Genomic DNA, 17,868 nt, shown 5'->3' with positions numbered 1-17,868 from the left:
AACTGTTACCTGAAGTTATATTTGCATAATCAGCTATTTTTCCCATGGTGCCATGTGGTTTCTGTATGCTGTATACTGATGACCACCAGATGGCAGAGGAGCATCAATATTTCTGTGGATGAGCTGCATAACTTTTGCCCTTGATTCACAGAACAGGAAGCAAGCTGTACATACAGTCACACTGTGAGCATCTGAAAAAGCAGCCACATGGTCACAATTATGTAATCACAGTACAAAGGTTTAATTAAAACAGAATAAGATATACAGATATCAAATTGACATTATATTTCATTTGCTGTTAAATCTTTAATAAAACAGTGTTATTCAATACTGTTTTTGAATGAACAAAATAAATATTTCCCTATATGCTTTCCCCAATATGGTCCCCAGATAACAACCTCTTTCTTGTGACATGTAAACAGAATTATTCAGGTAAAATCTGACTGCAATTTGGGCCACATGAAGACTGCTTTGATATACGCTAAGTTTGGGGTCAGTAAGATTTTATAAGTATTTAGCAAGAATGCATTCAATTGATCAAAAGTGACAGTAAAGACTTTTACATTGTTAGAGAAAATTTATATTTCAAATAAATGCTCTGTTTAACTTTCTATTCATCAAAGAAAATAATAAGAAATGTTTCTTTAGCACCGAACCAACATATTAGGATGATTTCTGAAGGATCATGTGACACTGAAGACTGGAGTAATGATGCTAAAAATTCATCTTTGCCATCACAGTAATAAATGACTTATTTTTTATTTTTTTATCTACTGTACCATTTAATCAAATAAATACAGCCTTGGTGAGCATAAAAAAAAAAAAAAAAACATTTTAATCTTACCGTCCCCAAACTTTTGAACAGTAGAGTAATTACTTCATTTAGATTACAATCGATATATATTTTCACTTAAATGCACATTTCTAAATACAATTTAAGAACAAGATCTCATAATCTCTTTGGAACTGGCAATCTATTAATCAAGGCACATCAGTTTAAATTTCACAGTTGAGAAAGCATGTTCATATTTCCCTTTAAAAACAATGCTGTCGTAATATAATTCTTCACAGGAAATCTTGACCGCCTTTCCCACCAGCTCGTCGTAAGTGCGCACCTTCATTTTTCAATGCCTGAAGTAGTTCTAGAGGCTGTGTGAACCACATGCTCTGTGATCTTCTGAGGTTTTCTGTGTTGGAACTTTCTTGTATGTGTCATCACTGGTCTTTCTGTAGGGAATTGTAATACTCGGTGAGGACCTTCCAGGCTTTAGGGGCCATGAAGCCCTCAGGAGGGTTCTCTCCACTGCGAGCCAGCTTGCGCATCTTGGTCCCGGAGATGAACTCAAACTCAGCATGTCTGAATTGAAAAATAGAGGCAGAACCAGTCTGACTTTCATGCTTCAGAACCACTAAGCAACCAATTGACATGGAAATAATTTTTGCATAAGTTCCTGGTTATTGCGAAAAGACATTTATATACCTCACATCTATTCATAGTTTTCACGTGGCATCACACACTTATTGGAACTCCCACCTGGAGGGCAAAACAAGGCGTTCCTCCTGTTTTAGTACATTGCGGCACTTTAAGTGTTTTCCGCATTAAGCGTTTTAGAATGTCCTGGATTGACATTCTTTTAGTGATTGAAATACTGCAGCAGGTGCTGTGTATGGATCACAAGTGCCCAAAACTTGCAAAGAATTTGGTTCACATAGAAAATTGACAGGCCTGTGCTGCAGTTCAGTGGAAGATGTGCCCTCAATGTCTCCGTATCAGTCACATGACTGAAAACTATGAATTGGAATTTTCCATGGAATGCAATTTCCATTGGAATGCATGCAATCAGCATATTTTCAATGATTTAAATGCACATTCATCTGTTCCTGTTAATGGCTTGTGAAATACTGGAAATGCTCGGTCTTTCCATTTTGGGCATTTTTATTACTTTTGCACAGTGACATAATCGATGAGTACAATTAATTGAAATGCCAAGAAACATGAGTCATGAGACTTTGCTTACAGGGCTTTTACTGGTCTGTATAATATTTTACTTTCATTTCTTTGGAAATCTGTAAAAACAACTCCGTATTTTCTTTTCTCAAATGTGTTTATACTATTTTTGATAGATTTTTATGTACATGTAAATATGGTCAGTGTGTGTCATAACCATTGCCACAGTCAATTAATGGATACCAATAATAGAGATTTATAACCAGTATATTTTTAAATATTTCAAGTACTGTTAGACTTTTGCACTTTATGCACTTCAATCTCACCTATCTTTGTCATAGAAGTCCATAGCTTTCTTGGTCTTATTGTATGCAGCCACTCTGAAAGGGATAATCTCCACAGATGTGAGTCCAGGTGCCATGGACAGAACTTTACCTCCATGAGTTGGTTCATAAAGGTCCTTCCCTGACTCTGGGTGGGGCATCCCAGCAGGATCACGACCCACAATGTAGAAATTAGAACCTGCTACCATCCTTGCACGACAGTGCCACTGGACCTGACAGACACACGGACAAGGTTAGTATTTGTAAGGGTGGCACTTATACTGTATGTTATGTGTAAAATTAAATGAATTCATGACAATCTTAGACTATGAACCGGATATAAGTTTAGATAAATCTCTTAAAAAAATATAGCTTTATTTAATCTACCATTCAAAAGATTTAGGGTTAGGTTTTTTATTATTTTTAAAAGTAAAATACAGTAAAAAAAAAAAAACAGTAATATTGTGAAATATTATGACTATTTTACATATATTAAAATGTAATTTATTCCGGCAATATTTTTTTCTAAATCATTCTAATATGCTGATTTGGTGTTAAAAAAACACAGATTTTTATTATAAATGTTTAAAACAGTGATACAGGATTCTTTGATAAATAGAAAGTTCAAAAGAACATCATTTATTTTAAATAAATATCTTTTGTTACATTATAAATGTCTTTACTCTCACTTTTGATCAATTTAATGGATCCTTGCTTAAAAGTATTAATTTCTTTCAAAAAATAAAATATATACCCCAAAATATTGGATGGTTGTGTTAACTGAAAAAGTGCTTAAAAAATGCTTAGCATTACTAAAATCTGTGTGTGTAAGGCTAGAACTTCCTAAAAGGGCTCTATTTGTCATTGTTCATAGGCATGTATGAAAGAACACCTAGTACGTACCTCTGTAGGCCCAGCGTACATCATAGGGGAGGGAAAGATGGCCACAACGGTGGACTGAGGGTCTAGGATGCCGTCGTCCAGCACGGCAGCATGCTGTTTCATTCTCCATTCAAGAGGCACGTCATCATCTTTGGTCCAGCCACCCAAAGGATGCAAAAGTAGCACTGGTCTACGATACCCATGTTCCTCCAATTGTCGACGCGTGTCGGACATTAAAAGGGCGTGGCCATTGTGCACCGGGTTCCTCAACTGAAAAGCAAACACTGCGTCTGGGAAAACAATGAAATTGTCAATTCCAGTTAGTGCTTTAATTGGTTTAATTGGAGGTCAATGGGGTCCATTAACTGTTTAGTTACCAACATTCTTCAAAATATCTTAATTTGTGTTCAGCAGAAGAAAGAAATTCATACAGGTTTGGAACAACTTGAGGGTGAGTAAATCATTTTGGTGAACTATCCATTTAACTGTCCTCTTTAACCCATTTGCTTATACCTGCTTTCATCTCTTTAAATCTCTGCTTCAGCTCCCTTGGAGTGAGACGGTACTGATCCAGTCCATCATTCCATCTGATTCGCTCCAATACCTCTAGCTCACCCCCTACCAGCCAGTCACCGCTTTCCAAAACCATCTATTCACAGGTAAGTGGTTAAAGAATGTAGTTAATGTGCATTTGTGAGTTATAACAATCATTCATTGCAACAGTTGTATTCTCTTTTTTTTTTTTTTTAAAGCAAGTATTATGAATTTCAGTTAGTTTTATTATTTAAGAAACAATTTGTGCCATTTCGGAGCCCTTTTTCTTGTACAAATAAGTTACCTGTATTCAGCTGAGACTTCTTTAAAAGGTTTCCTCAATACTTTTGTATTTTTTATGCATTCATTATCATGACATTGGTTAAAAAATATTTAATACCTTTATGTAAGGGTGTTTGGGACAGGTTGTCCCCCACTGGTGAGCACATCGCTCTTCCTTTCGATGTTCAAAGAACTCTGGGCTGCGTAAGATGGCGACGCGTTTTCCCTGGTACTCCAGAGCCACAGCTGCACTGCCTTGAAGACGTTCTTTAATCTCGCTGGCAACAGGAAGGACAATGGGTACTGAGAGGTTGATGATACCACCTGTATATAGGGATAGGTAAGTTAATCAACACATATTATAAATAATTTTGAAGAGATCACTTTATTTATTTATTAATTCAATAATTAAGGAAAAAAACGTCTAAATTCACATTTAATCATTTAGCAGACGGGTTTATCCAAAGCGACTTACAAATGAGGAGAATAATACAATCGATTAAACCAACAAAAGGGCAACAATAAATGCTGTGACTAGTCCCAGTTAGTCTAGCACATTTAAAAAAAAAAAAAACATAGAAAAAAAATGATATAATACAAATAAAATAGAAAGTGTTAGTATTAATGGATCAAGCCATTTTCAAGAAATGGCTAAAGTCTCAGCAGCTCAGTTTGAGTTAAACAGACCATTCCAAAAGCAAGGAACAGTCAAGTAAAAGTCAGTGAAAGTGATTTTGTGCCTCTTTGAGATGACACCAGAAGGCGCTGTTCAGTTTTTGGAGGGCACATAAGTCTAAAGTAGTGAATTTAGGTATAGGGGAGCAGAGCAAGTGATTGTTCTCCATAGGCAAACATTGGTGCCTTGAATTTGATGCGAGAGGCTGTTGGTAACCAGTGCAAACTGGTGAAGAGAGGTGTGACGTGCTCATTAGCATCATCATTAGCTACCTGCTCGGTTAAATGCTGCTATCAATGTATCTCAGTACACTGAATATTATTCGCTTGCATGCAATTGCAAATACTTTGAAAATACTTCCTCCTCCCCTGATCGATGTTTGCTGACCAACCCAATTAAAGCAAGCAAAGCGTGTGAGTTTCACAGAAAGCCAGATCATTGCATCATTCTGTCTCCTGCAAGCAGCACTGGCACCTGCTGTTTTATGCATGAAACATCTTCTTTTTCAGCCTTCTGCTGCTGGTGCCATCGCCAACATTAAGACGATTATCCTGACTAAGTGTGATTACTTGTGTGTGGAATAAAAACGAGTTGTACTAATAATTGGAAGGAGTTGTCTAGTACTGTAACAAGAGACTGCCGATGGCTAAAACATTTGAGACACCTTTTTAAATGTGTGTGCTTGTATGTTACCATCCAGGAGGGTTTTGAAGTGAATGACTTGTAGGTATTCTCTCTCCGTCATGAAGCCCTTTAGAGGACTGGCCCATCCTTCAGCCAACACCTGCACCCACTGTAAGTCTAACTACACACACAAACACAGAAAGCGCTTTAAAAAAACGGAACAGCTAGCTAATATCATATTCTTCAAAATGTCTGTTATGATTGATTGTCTGTAGGAAGGATTATGTAACAACTTTGTGCAATAATAAGTGAAAGTCTCAAGTCCCCCTTTAGTCAATAATTTTATCCCTTAAAACTAATCGTTGATAACCGAAATGACATATTTAAATATGTTTTCCTGTGAAAAAATGTATTCATGCCTTAAAATAGCTTGAATGTAACTACACCCTTGCTTCATTTAGTATAAGCGGACACATGAATATGCATATTAGTCCCCGCCTCCACTCACTCATACAGGCTCGTCTACAAGTCGATATATCAGAACGGTAATGCGTTTTATGTATCGCTCTCTACAATGTTGGACACATAATGATAATTAATATGATTAGCCTTTTGCTTGACTTAGTTATCAAACATCAATAATGTGTTGCTAATGTTACACAAAACTATGTTCCCGTTCGCCATCCTAGAGTCAGAAAGCTGCCTTCTAAAAATGTGCATCCTTAGAAGCGCTTCGAACAACTCAGAACGTCAGTGGAGAAAGGCATATAATTCATCATAACATCATAAAATACATCATATACATAATTCACCAGATTTTTCATATCAACAGAAAAATATAGCGGGATAACCTGGCTTCTCTTGAGAGAATAGTTAATGATATGCTAAAGCCCACTAACGCAATGATATGATTGGTTATAAGGTAGTTTGTGACGTAAGAAACACAGACGATTTCAAACCGAGTTTTTGAGACTGTCTGTTTTTCACTGGAGTTTTCAGGAGAAAATACTCATCAATGGTGTTGACTTAAGAATTTGCACATGGTTTCTCTTAAAGCATATTAAAAACACCACATAGACATATAAACAACATTAAAAACTTGATTTTCACCACAGGGGGTCTTTAAGGAACAGAATTTAAATCGATATTGTTGTGGGATTCTGGAATAAATTTGCATCGTAATAAGGGAACACTGTTCACAGGCTGATAAAGCTGCTATGTGTCATCCTGTCAATAATTCACTCATATTTATGAACACTTGAAAATGAGTGGTCCCTGGCCTTGAGGACTAATGCTACCTGTTACCTTGGTGATGCTGATAGAGGGCAGGATGTTTGCATCTGCCTGTGCCAGCTTGAGTCTGTTCTCAGGCACAAACAGTTCATTAATCTCCTGGACAACTCCACTGGGAACAATGCTCTGAGAAAGACAGAGAAAGAGAGATCAAAAAAAAAAAAAAAAAAATGTATTCATCTAATGGCATGTGCAAATATTACCTTGAGCTATTTCTACCTGATCTGACACTTGAAAAATACTTTCATTGCTGAAACTGCAATTAAGTCAGGTTTGTTCAGTAATAGATAACTTCCTTGATGTGAATGAAAGCAGTTAATTAAAATTTTACAACATGAAGTACGTTACAAGTACATTATAGTTTTTTTTTTTTTTACCATTATTAATGTGGAGGTGAAGATTATAAGTATAGAATAGTTTGTACTTTCATACTATAATTTTTTCTAATGTTCGGCCAAGGAAAGTTGACATTATCACCCTTTGTTAAAATATTATTAAAGATTTTATAAGGACTTTGCATTGTTGTGCTTGAAATCCAAAATGTGCAGAAGTCATTTTTCGCCAGGCTATCATACAAAGAAATTATGAACACATGCACTGCCAAACAAGAGAGAGCTAAAAAATTATTAATAACTGGTTAAGTTATAGTCAAAGTAGCTGTTCTTTGCATTTTTTGACAAATAATTTTGTCAGATAAATTCCTTAACCAAGTTTACCATAATGAAAAATAAATATACTAAAATGTATTTGAAATACATTTATTTTATGCTAAGTATACTACAAATACATTTACATATTTATGTCCTTAATATAAATACCCTGCAATTGTACTTTTGGTATACTAAATTCATGTACTTAAAGTCTGCTAAATTGGAACAAGTCATTTTGTACTTTGTGGTTATCTGGAAATAGTGCTGAAGTTCATCTAAAGATATACTTAAGTATATTTGATTGTGCTAAAGTGGAACTAGTGCAAGTATACTCTAGGTACACTTTAAATATCTTATATTTAAAGACTTATATTATACAGTGATCCTACTATCCTTACTAATAGTGATATTAAATACATTTTAAGGCTTAATTTTAAGAAATGTGCATTGTGCAATAAAGAAAAACTCCAAAAAAAGTTTAATTATATTTATATCAGTAAGTCTCAAGCGATACGTAAGTAAATATGTTAATGATTTGTAGTATACTTAGTATGAAATAAATGTATTTTAAATACATTTTGGTATAGAATTTTTTTCACTAGGGTAGTGTTGTGTTTTTCCTTCATATTTAAAATATATATAAAAAAAATAAAAAAAAATATTTTCCTTATATTTTTATGGTTTAATACTAGTAGGGTAATTAAAAACATCTTTGGCCAATACTGTATATAATAAGATGTAGACTATTTGCAAACAATCAAACACTTCCGTAGTGTTTTTTACGCTGTTAATTATTAACTTATTGTATGGAAAAGATCTATGTATGTTGCATGTCTGTTTGTTTTTGGATTTCTTTTCATGTTCATGTTGGTCAGTTTCCCGCCATTTCTTGCTCACAGGTTCACCGTCCTCATTAGTTCATTTAGTTTAGCTGTGTCTTGTTAATTAGTATAGTTAGCTCCCTTTGTTTTCCATGTATATATTCCCTGTTTTCTTCCTCTGCCTTTGTCGGTCGACGTTGATGTTGGGTAGTGTTTCTCCATGTAATGTTGTGTTCGATGATTAAAGTCTTCCTTCTCCAGTAATTCCTTGTTGTGAGTACTTCTATATGCACCACCTTATGTAACAATGTAAAGGTTCTTTAAAAATTACACTAGTGTTCAAAAGGTTTAGGTCAGTACAAACTGAAATCGAGCTAGCCTCCGTTTTGTTTGACAATACTTTGAACGTCAACAAGAAGTGACGTCACCCAACATCGATTAGAGCACCTTTAAAGCAAGAACCAGATTAAATTTTACTACCAGGAAACTAGAGTAAAACATTCTGCTCTATCTATTAATGTTGTGGCCTTCAGATGGATATGTAGCCAGAGGCTTGTGGTAATATCTGACAATGGCTTCAACCTTGGACTTCTGACCATGAGGTACTCTAAAGATAACGGTAGGCTATTTGTGCACCAATTGAGAAATGGTAAATAAAATGTATTCCCAAGCCTGTGTTCAGCTCCTGACTAACCTGCTCCTTCAACAGGTTCACCACCTGCTGAATGCATTCGTTCACTGTGAGCTCTCCGGTCTTCAGAATCAGCTCACAAGTCACTGGACACTCATACATAGAATCTATGCCGGTGAAGCCTGGGTAAGAAATGAAGCATGGAAAACAGGGGAAGATGGGAATGAAAGAAGAAAGTTGAGTATATTTATGTTTAGTCTGCTCTTTTTGCAGGATGTGTCTATGGTTTTCTGTTAAGTTGTCTTGTAAAAAATGTTGGACTTTTTTGGAACAGCACAGTTTTAAAGTTTCAATTTGTTATAGTACCTTTAATCTCCCCAGCTCTTGCTTTTTTGTAGAGTCCTTTAACGTCTCTGCTCTCGCACACCTCCAGAGGAGCGTTTACAAACACCTCAAAAAATGGCAAACCCGCTTTGTCATGGATGCTTCGGGCCTCTGCACGGTCCTGCAGAGTAAAGAAGTTGAGCATTATGTATTTTATGAAACATTTTATTAAAAACAAAGTGTTTGTTGCTCTGTGTTACATGTTCACTTGTCTGTTCGGCTTATTCTCATTTGTATGTCGCTTTGAATAAAAGCGTCCACTAAATGAATAAATGTAAAGACCTTTTGTACTGCAGTGAAAAACCCATCAACATATATCCTAGAACAGGGGTTTTCAAACTTTTTGTGTGTGTGGACCACTATTTGTATTTAAGAATTTTCGCGGACCACTTCATAATACACATAATAAAATATGTATACACAGTCCTACCCGAATTAATCTGCACCTCTAAATAGGCTTACTAGCACTAAAACTATAACTGGTCATCACATCAGTACAACAGGCTTGTTAAAAGAAAGTTTACTGCACACAACGGCTGCCACATATTTAATTTATTTATTTACTCAAGTGCTCGATCGAGGGCAATCAGGGCATAACCAGGTTCATTTGAATAACAGGCTTGAAATCTATACAGTAATAAGAACACTGGAATGTAGTCAACATTCAAAACCTTTGGCGATTTTAGGGGATTATTAATTTTCATAGTTTTACAAGTCCTCAAAAAGTACAGGCTAAACATTTCAGAAACGCGAGATCAAGAAACTAACTGGAAATTAAAATATTAACAGGCCTTATTCATTCCATTTATAAACATTTCGTTTCATATAAACTGCCTATGCCTAACTGTGCGTTCACACCGGACGCGAATAGCGCGTCAAATTCAAAAAGGGATCATATGTCAAATTCGCGCCTGTCGCGTCTAGTGATACGCTTGACCACTTTGTATCAATTCGCGCATCAAGAGCGAAATTGACGCGCGTAAAAACAAAAGTTTGAAGCGAAATTTCGCCCGGTGTGAACGCACCATTAAAGGCTATGCGTGTGATGTGATAATGAGAACATATTTGCCTCTGCCCTTTTCTCTTCAGAGAACATGTTGCTATCCACCGAACCAATGTTGTGGTTCTAACGGCACTGAACTTGAATGTCACGGCCGAACACGACTAGGCTTAACACAATACAACACAACACAATATAGGCCTACATATTCTTTTTACTTTTCTTTTTTTTTTATGGGAATTTCCTGGTAAAATGAAGGAAAAAAAAAAATATTTTATATTTTATTTTGCCTTTCCACGGACCACCTGCAGTACCCTCACGGACCACAGTTTGGGAATGGCTGTCCTAGAAGACACATTTGATAACCTTGCATAAACTTTAAAAACTTTCTAATAATGTTGTAATTTTGTTTTGATCTTCTGATTCAAATCAAAACCTAGTTCAACCAATTTCACTGGATTAGTGATAAAATAATCAGTCACTGGTGTGGTTGCTCACTTTGGTAAACGGTGAGATGAAGCTTGTAATGCAAACAAGCCCAGCATCTGCAAACAGTTTGGCCACCTCAGCAATACGCCGAATATTCTCCTCTCGATCCACAGAAGTAAAGCCCAGGTCCTTATTCAGGCCGTGACGGATGTTATCACCATCCAAAGAGTAGCAGGGAATACCGTGAGAGACCAGATACTCCTCTAAAGCGAATCCCAATGTTGTCTTACCAGCCCCTGATAGACCTACACACACACACAAAGGCAATGAAATAAGAGATTCCTTACACTTGGATATCATTTGAAAAGGGTTTTTTTTTTTGGGAAAGAAATTAATACATTAAATTGATCAAAAGTGACAGTAAAGACATTTACCCTCGGTTACACAGATTACAATACATGTTTGAGCTGTTTTAACTAAAAGGAACTTGCACTGACATGTCTTAAAATATGTCACAGTCATTGTTTTGTCTCAAGATGCACACCAGTAATGTTTTTCTGTAAGGCACGTTTATTAAAGCTACTTAAATATCCTAATTGAACTAAGGCCTAATCCTGGCTTAATTCAAGCCCTGTCTGTGAAACCGGGCCTAATAATGTAATGGTTTCTACAAAGATATTAAGCAGCACAACTGTTTTCAACATTGATAATAATAAGAAATGTTTCATGATCACTAAATCAGCATATTAGAATGATTTCCTAAGGATCATGTGACACTGAAGACTAGAGTAATGTAATAATAATATAAGATTTTTTTAAATTGTAACAATATTTCACAATATTACTATTTTTACTGTATTTTTGATCAAATAAATGCAGCCTTGGTTAGCATAAGAGAGAAATATTACTGAACCCCAATCTTTTGAATGGTAGTTTATAAAACAGTAAAATTCCCATGATTTTTCACTTCTTTTTAAGTAAATACAAAATGTGCATAATGTGTGCAAGTTGTATGAATCCAGTGTAATATGAGTTTTAAGGAATACATTTCTGTTTTGGTGTTCTTGATCCATACTGATGGGGCAGTGGAGGTACATATGGCAAAAAAAATGTGTTTCTTATTAGTTGACGCCTGGGGTTTAAAGTTCAGGCCAACTTGTTTTACAGGCATCACAGGTTTGTGAATTTATTTCCCCATTTAAATTTGCTTTGCCCGACATCTTGTGTGGTTTCTCCTGGTTTTAAAGTGAAGAAATGCATTACCTGTGAGCCAGACTGTACATCCTCTGAAACCTCCTCTGGTTCCTACGATCTGCCCCCTCTTGCTGCGGCTGACATGATGAGCCTGGAATACCACATTAGTGGACTTTTGCAGATCCTACAACACACACATGGAAACATACTAACATTTAGAGCAATTTTTTGAGTAGTATTAGTATTTTATACACTATACCTGAGCACAGGAATACACAATGAGCTTTAATACTCCAGTTACATTTTCCGTTTACAATACATCCACATTTACGCATTTGGCTGATGCTTTTGCACTATTGCCTTTTGACATCAAGGACGTTTTTTGTCTTATACCTCCAGAGCTTGAAGCCACATTGCATTCATGGGATATATGCAATCCCTGGGAATCAAACCCTATATTGCCATTAATAGTGTCATGTGCTGCTGTTTAAACCACAGAAATGCTGTAACTCTTCATGCACTTTATTCAAATACACTAATTTACTCACTGCAGTTTAAGTCTCATAAACAGACCCACAGAAAAATTATTTAAAATAATAATAAAAAAAAAAAAAATTATATATATATATATATTTTTTTTTTTAATGCCTTTTTACAGTGCATTTACAGGCTGTTTGGTTCTAGTATTTAATAAAAACTGCTTCTTGGTAGAGTGCAGGGTTCGTACACACACTGTAAATGAAATTCCATGACTTTCAAGGATTTTTCAAGCACTAATTTTTGGTTTTCAATGACTACCATCTGAGATCTCACTTTTCAAACAATATCCTTATCTTTTAAATGAAGCTAAATAGATCAATAAAAATATAACAGAATGGTACAAATAAAGTGCAGCACATGCAAAGTATACAATGACTGTGGCAACTTTAAGTATTGGACAATTAACAAAACCCTAGAACTTTTAGTGTATAAAAGACCAAATAGAAAGTGTATAACCTTCTTATTCGATTCTTATTAAAAGATGTAATAACAGAAGAATAAGGATTTAATTTGTAAAATGTAAAGCATTTCATTATAACAATCTAATGAATTGATTGCACTAAAATATTATAATTTTTTTATGGGTTTGTTTTTTGTTAGAACTTATTTATATGAAATACAATTAAATACAAAGTGGCTATATTGTTCAATAAATAATATTTTATATTATAATGTTGGCGTACTAGGTATTGAGAAGCAAGGTTGTAAACAAGGAAATTATTTTGACTTTGAACAACACCTTATAAGGCGCAAAGCGGCTCCGGAGTGAAGCTGAATCTGACGTTTTACTTTAAAGAGATCAATCCATTGACCAACGCTGTACCATTTATTGGGAAATACTCTTGACCATTGAAAGGGTAGTGATACTATGACAAAGATATCGCTTTCCTCATTTAAACCATTTTTTTTATATGAATATATGATTGACCTGAAGAATGAAAGCTGTATCATATACTTGGACGCAGGGATGGGCGATATACCAGTATTTACCTGTAGAAATTTGTCAACCGGTAGAGATTTTGGACTATTGTCTCTATCGTGTTTTTTTAACCATTGAAAACAGGTGATTTTAAACCATTGAAACACAATTGCAAAGAGAACTAATTTCAGTATGTGCGCGCTCTCTGAGAAACTCTGAGAAACGCGTGACATTAGAGGGCGTGAGAACTAAACTGAGTGCTTTTTGCCAATTAATTAGGCTTGAACGGTTTCAGTGATGTATTTTTAAGTAAACAGTCATTTATGTCTAAAGTGAACATTAACAGTAGCCTACAAGTTCACTTAACGCACAAGTATATTGGATCCGTGCAGTTGATCTTAAAGTGACAGCATCCGACTGTACCTGCTGTCATTATTAATGCTAATCAAACAACAAAAAAAGAGAGAAAATCTCTCACTGCTCTTGACTGAATCACTTTTGTAACTTTAAAAAGAATAAATGTATATTTAATTTACACATTAAAGACTGTGCAGTGTTTCTTATACATACTTTATACATTTAATGTAATATTTCTAGCGCTTGAAGTTTTTTAGGTTGGTCTACTTCATTTGTGTTTTTGTTCTATTGTAATTTGTTTTCTTGGCTCTTTCTTTATCCCGGTTTACTTGTCTTCAGTAAGCTAGTATTTTAGGCTAGTATTAGTTTTTAAATGATATTGAAAATGGTGATAAGAATTATGAAATTTCAATGGTATAACATTTTTTGATATCATAACCGCATTTAAAGCAAGAATAACTATAGCGTGATATAAGATTTTGGTCACATTGCCCACCCCTACTTGGTAATATATGAGTAATATCATGCTCATAGCCAAGTTTCACAATTTCCACAAAAATATGAATCAACGCAACTGTTTTCGACATTTATAATAAGACGAAATCCTTTTTAAGCACAAATCAGCATATTAAAATGTTTTTAAAGGATCATGTGGCACTGAAGACTAGAGTAATGATGCTGAAAATTCAGCTTTGCCAAGCAAGAATAAATGACATTTTAAATTATAATAAAACAGAAATGTTTTAAAAAATTTATAATATTTCACACTTACTGTTTTTACTGTATTTGAGATCAAATAAATGCAACACAAGAGATTTCTTTAAAAAACAAACAATTTTGAGTGGTATTGTATGTGTGTGAGGCAGAAATCAAAGCAATGGACACAATATATTTATTAATCCTAAAGATGAAACATATATAAGCAGAATCATAATTATGCAAGTTGCTTTACTTCTCTTTTTCTTAGTTTGGAAAATCCATATGTGCTGGTAAGAATTAACTGTTAAATGCACAATGTAGGATATGATAGAAGAAGTACTTAAAATATCAGTGTTACAGCTATTGGTCTCAAATTGGGAGTTTAATACAATGTGGTTAGTGTACAGTCATTGTACTTTATACATCTCTCTCTCACACACACTCATACGTTGTGTTGTATTGCCTTAACCCCAGTTCCCTGCAGAGCTCCTCACTGAGAACCGAGTTGGAAAAATACTGTTTGTGCAGGACGAGCTGCAGGGAAACCAACGCTGGTTTATAAACAGACCATTATATTCAGAATGTGTCTGCATCAACTTTGGACAGGACACACACCCTTACACAGGTCAGATATCAAAAATATTGCTGGCTGCTACATGTCAGATAAAAAAAAAGATAAATCATGCATTAACCACTGTCAATTATGTAATTTATCTGTACACTCTCACACACAGCCTTTTCTTTATACCCCCGTCTCGAATTTACTTGTGGAGTGCTTGAAAAACAAATAGATTCATTCATTACACACCCTACATGGCTTCCAAAGAATCCCAATAACAGACCACCTCTCTTAAATGCACACTTTTTCTCTGTTAAGCCAGACATGCAGAGTCAGAGGCTTTTATGAATGAACACTGTACTAATAGCCTGAATATGTCAATGACTTGCAAATAAGCTGAATATACTCTGACCTCTGAACAGGGTTTAACAGACTCTGGATCTTTATCTCTCTGCAGTGCAGATGTCATATTTCAGTGTATTCTAAGACAGCAAATCAGAGCAGAGAAATCTTGTAACGTCTTTGATGGTTTGTCTTATAAAAATATGGTATCTGACTCTTGACACCTGGCTTATCTACCACAAACGGAATGTGGAGGGACTTCTTTGTCCTTTTGAGTAGAAAATGACAGTGAAGGCAGCCATTTTCACAGCTTTATTCCAGATACTTTAATCACCAAAATCAGTGTTCTTTTTTTTCAGCTATAACTTGAAGTGATTTCTAAAATATTTTAATGATATGTTAAAATGTATTGAAAATAGGCAGTTAAGAACTATGGTAACTGCTCCCTTTTACTCTTATCTGTGAGAAGGACTTTTTTTATATAAAGTTAAAAACAAAGTAAAAATTTTATCTGAGTGTTTATAGACTCAATAAAGGTACATGGCCAACATGCACGAAAAACACCCAAACAACCAAGTGTGATAGTTTTTTTCAAGTGCACATTGCCTCAACTGAACTCTGGTCTATGACTCAGATTTACTCACATGAACTCTAAGACAGAGAACTACGGCAAGCGTGAAGCATTTCACATTGTATAGATGGAACTGTGCTATTTCCAAATATTACAATAAATTATTCTTATATTATTTTTACAGTTATTATAGCAATATCTGAACAAATATTATAGGAATGATTTCTTGTAATATCTGGAAATAGCAAATTACAGGAATACTGTTTATTTTCTCTAGCAATGGTTTTGTATATTGGTTTCGAACATCTATTTCAAAACATTCTTAAATTAAGAAACTATTCCAGTATTATCATATTTTAGCAGTACAGTGGTTCGATAAACAAGTGAACACAATCAAATTACACTGGCATTTTTAGACAAGCATTAACTAGGCTATATAATAAAGGTCGATTTTTATTTGACAAAGGTATTTTCTCGTAAATGGCATGGTGTCACATTATTTTAAATGGTATAAATTTATAGACATTTATTAATTTCAGTAGGCCTACCTATTGACCAACATAATGGTGTTATAGGTTATATTAATGGACCCATTGACTTCCATAGTATATATATATATATATATATATATATATATATATATATATATATATATATATATATATATATATTTGTCCTACTATGGAAGACAACGTCTGGTTACTGACATTCTTCAAAATATCTTCCTTTGTGTTCAGCAGATGAAAGAAATTCATACAGGTTTGAAACAACTTTAGGGTGAGTATATGATGACAGAATTTTCATTTTGAAATGAACTATCCCTTTAATCACTTAGTTTACAGTATTATTTCAGTTATAAACATTCAACAAGCTTTCTGTCAAGCCAGTATGTCTAGCCTAACACAGATTTGAAGCAGAGCGCTTGCCCAATATCTCCCCAAATGATCGCAGACTGTTATATAACACTAACACGTTTTTTTTTTTAAGTTGTCTGACATTACGGCGAACCCCATTCACGCATCTCAGACAACCCTTGCTAAACACACCGATTGCCTAAAGAACGCCAACGAAGAAAAAGACAGCCCTGACAAAATAAACAATGCACGACAGAGAAGTTTTGCCAGCTACGGCTCCTTGTCTAATCTCACCGGTTTTAGTGTTGTGTTTCCAGGCATCTCGCTCCGGTGAAGTGCGCTCTGGTCTGGACTTAAGTTTGGAGGCGGGGCGGACTGAACGCGCAGGTGAACTTGAGGTAGCCTAGTTTGTGGAGATGCAGACAGAGAAGCGTTTTTAAGAGCGATGCGCGACACGTAGCATTCCAACGGCCCAGCTTTCGTCCCACCTCCCGGGACCTACAATCTGCATACGGCTGAATGGAGAGCAGTGTACCGGTATGAGACTGTAAGCACGGAGGAGGAGGGATCAAGAGCTACGGGATAGAAGGGGCGGAGAGAAGGATGTGGAGAGAAAAGAACCCCTTGTTCTGCGTTCATGTGTAAAATTAAAATGATTTTGGGAAGAGTGCAAATTATTTATGGAGTCTACTTTTTTTGAAACTGTCGTCAATTGCCCAAAGGACATTTTAAACAAAACTTTTTAATGATAGGCTATATAAAAATATAAAATGAAATATCTCACGCGTTTGGTTTGTTAACATTAGTTAACATGAACTAACAATGAACAACACTTACATAGCATTTATTGAACTTTGTAAATGTTAATCACAACATTTAGCCTATTTATATATCACCATTGTAGGCCTATCTGTAAACATTAGTTAATGATAATAACAAAGGTTAATAATTGCTTTTTTTAAAATGCAGGTAACACTTTACAATAAGGTTTCATAACTACTTGAGTTAACATGAACTAAGAATGAAGGATAGCCTACTTCTACAGAATTGATTAATCTTAGTTAATGTTCATTTCAACATTATTAAAATCAAAAGTTGCATTTCTTAACATTAGTTAATGCACTGTGAACTAACATGAACAAACAATGAACGACTGTATTTTTATTAAATAACATTAACAAAGATTAATAAATATTGTAACAAATGTATTGCTCATTGTTAGTCCATGTTAAAGCATTAACTAATGTTAACAAATGAAACACTGTAAAGTGTTACCAAAATATATTGCCCATTGCAAGTTAATACATCAACTAACAAATGTTAACATACAGTATGAGACCTTATTGTAGTGTTACA

At 34.9% G+C, this 17,868-nt stretch overlaps 1 protein-coding gene across 1 annotated transcript; it reads right to left on the bottom strand.

Moving 5' to 3' along the window:
• Window positions 1-217: 217 nt before the first annotated feature.
• On the bottom strand, window positions 218-17,057 carry papss2a (3'-phosphoadenosine 5'-phosphosulfate synthase 2a). Its single transcript, XM_082144002.1, has 12 exons — window positions 16,807-17,057; window positions 11,741-11,855; window positions 10,547-10,782; window positions 9,031-9,169; window positions 8,728-8,846; window positions 6,575-6,688; window positions 5,339-5,450; window positions 4,088-4,293; window positions 3,667-3,802; window positions 3,175-3,443; window positions 2,275-2,504; window positions 218-1,357 (listed from the first exon to the last, which is right to left on the bottom strand). Exons 1-12 carry the CDS (start codon window positions 16,831-16,833, stop codon window positions 1,216-1,218), a joined length of 1,845 nt encoding a protein of 614 aa, XP_082000128.1. The 5' UTR covers window positions 16,834-17,057; the 3' UTR covers window positions 218-1,215.
• Window positions 17,058-17,868: the final 811 nt, after the last annotated feature.

This window comes from Leuciscus leuciscus (genome assembly GCF_965113295.1).
Source record: "Leuciscus leuciscus genome assembly, chromosome: 17".
NCBI lineage: Eukaryota > Metazoa > Chordata > Actinopteri > Cypriniformes > Leuciscidae > Leuciscus > Leuciscus leuciscus.
The sequence above is the reverse complement of the archived record's forward strand: the minus strand, read 5'-3'. Positions and strand labels throughout refer to the sequence as shown.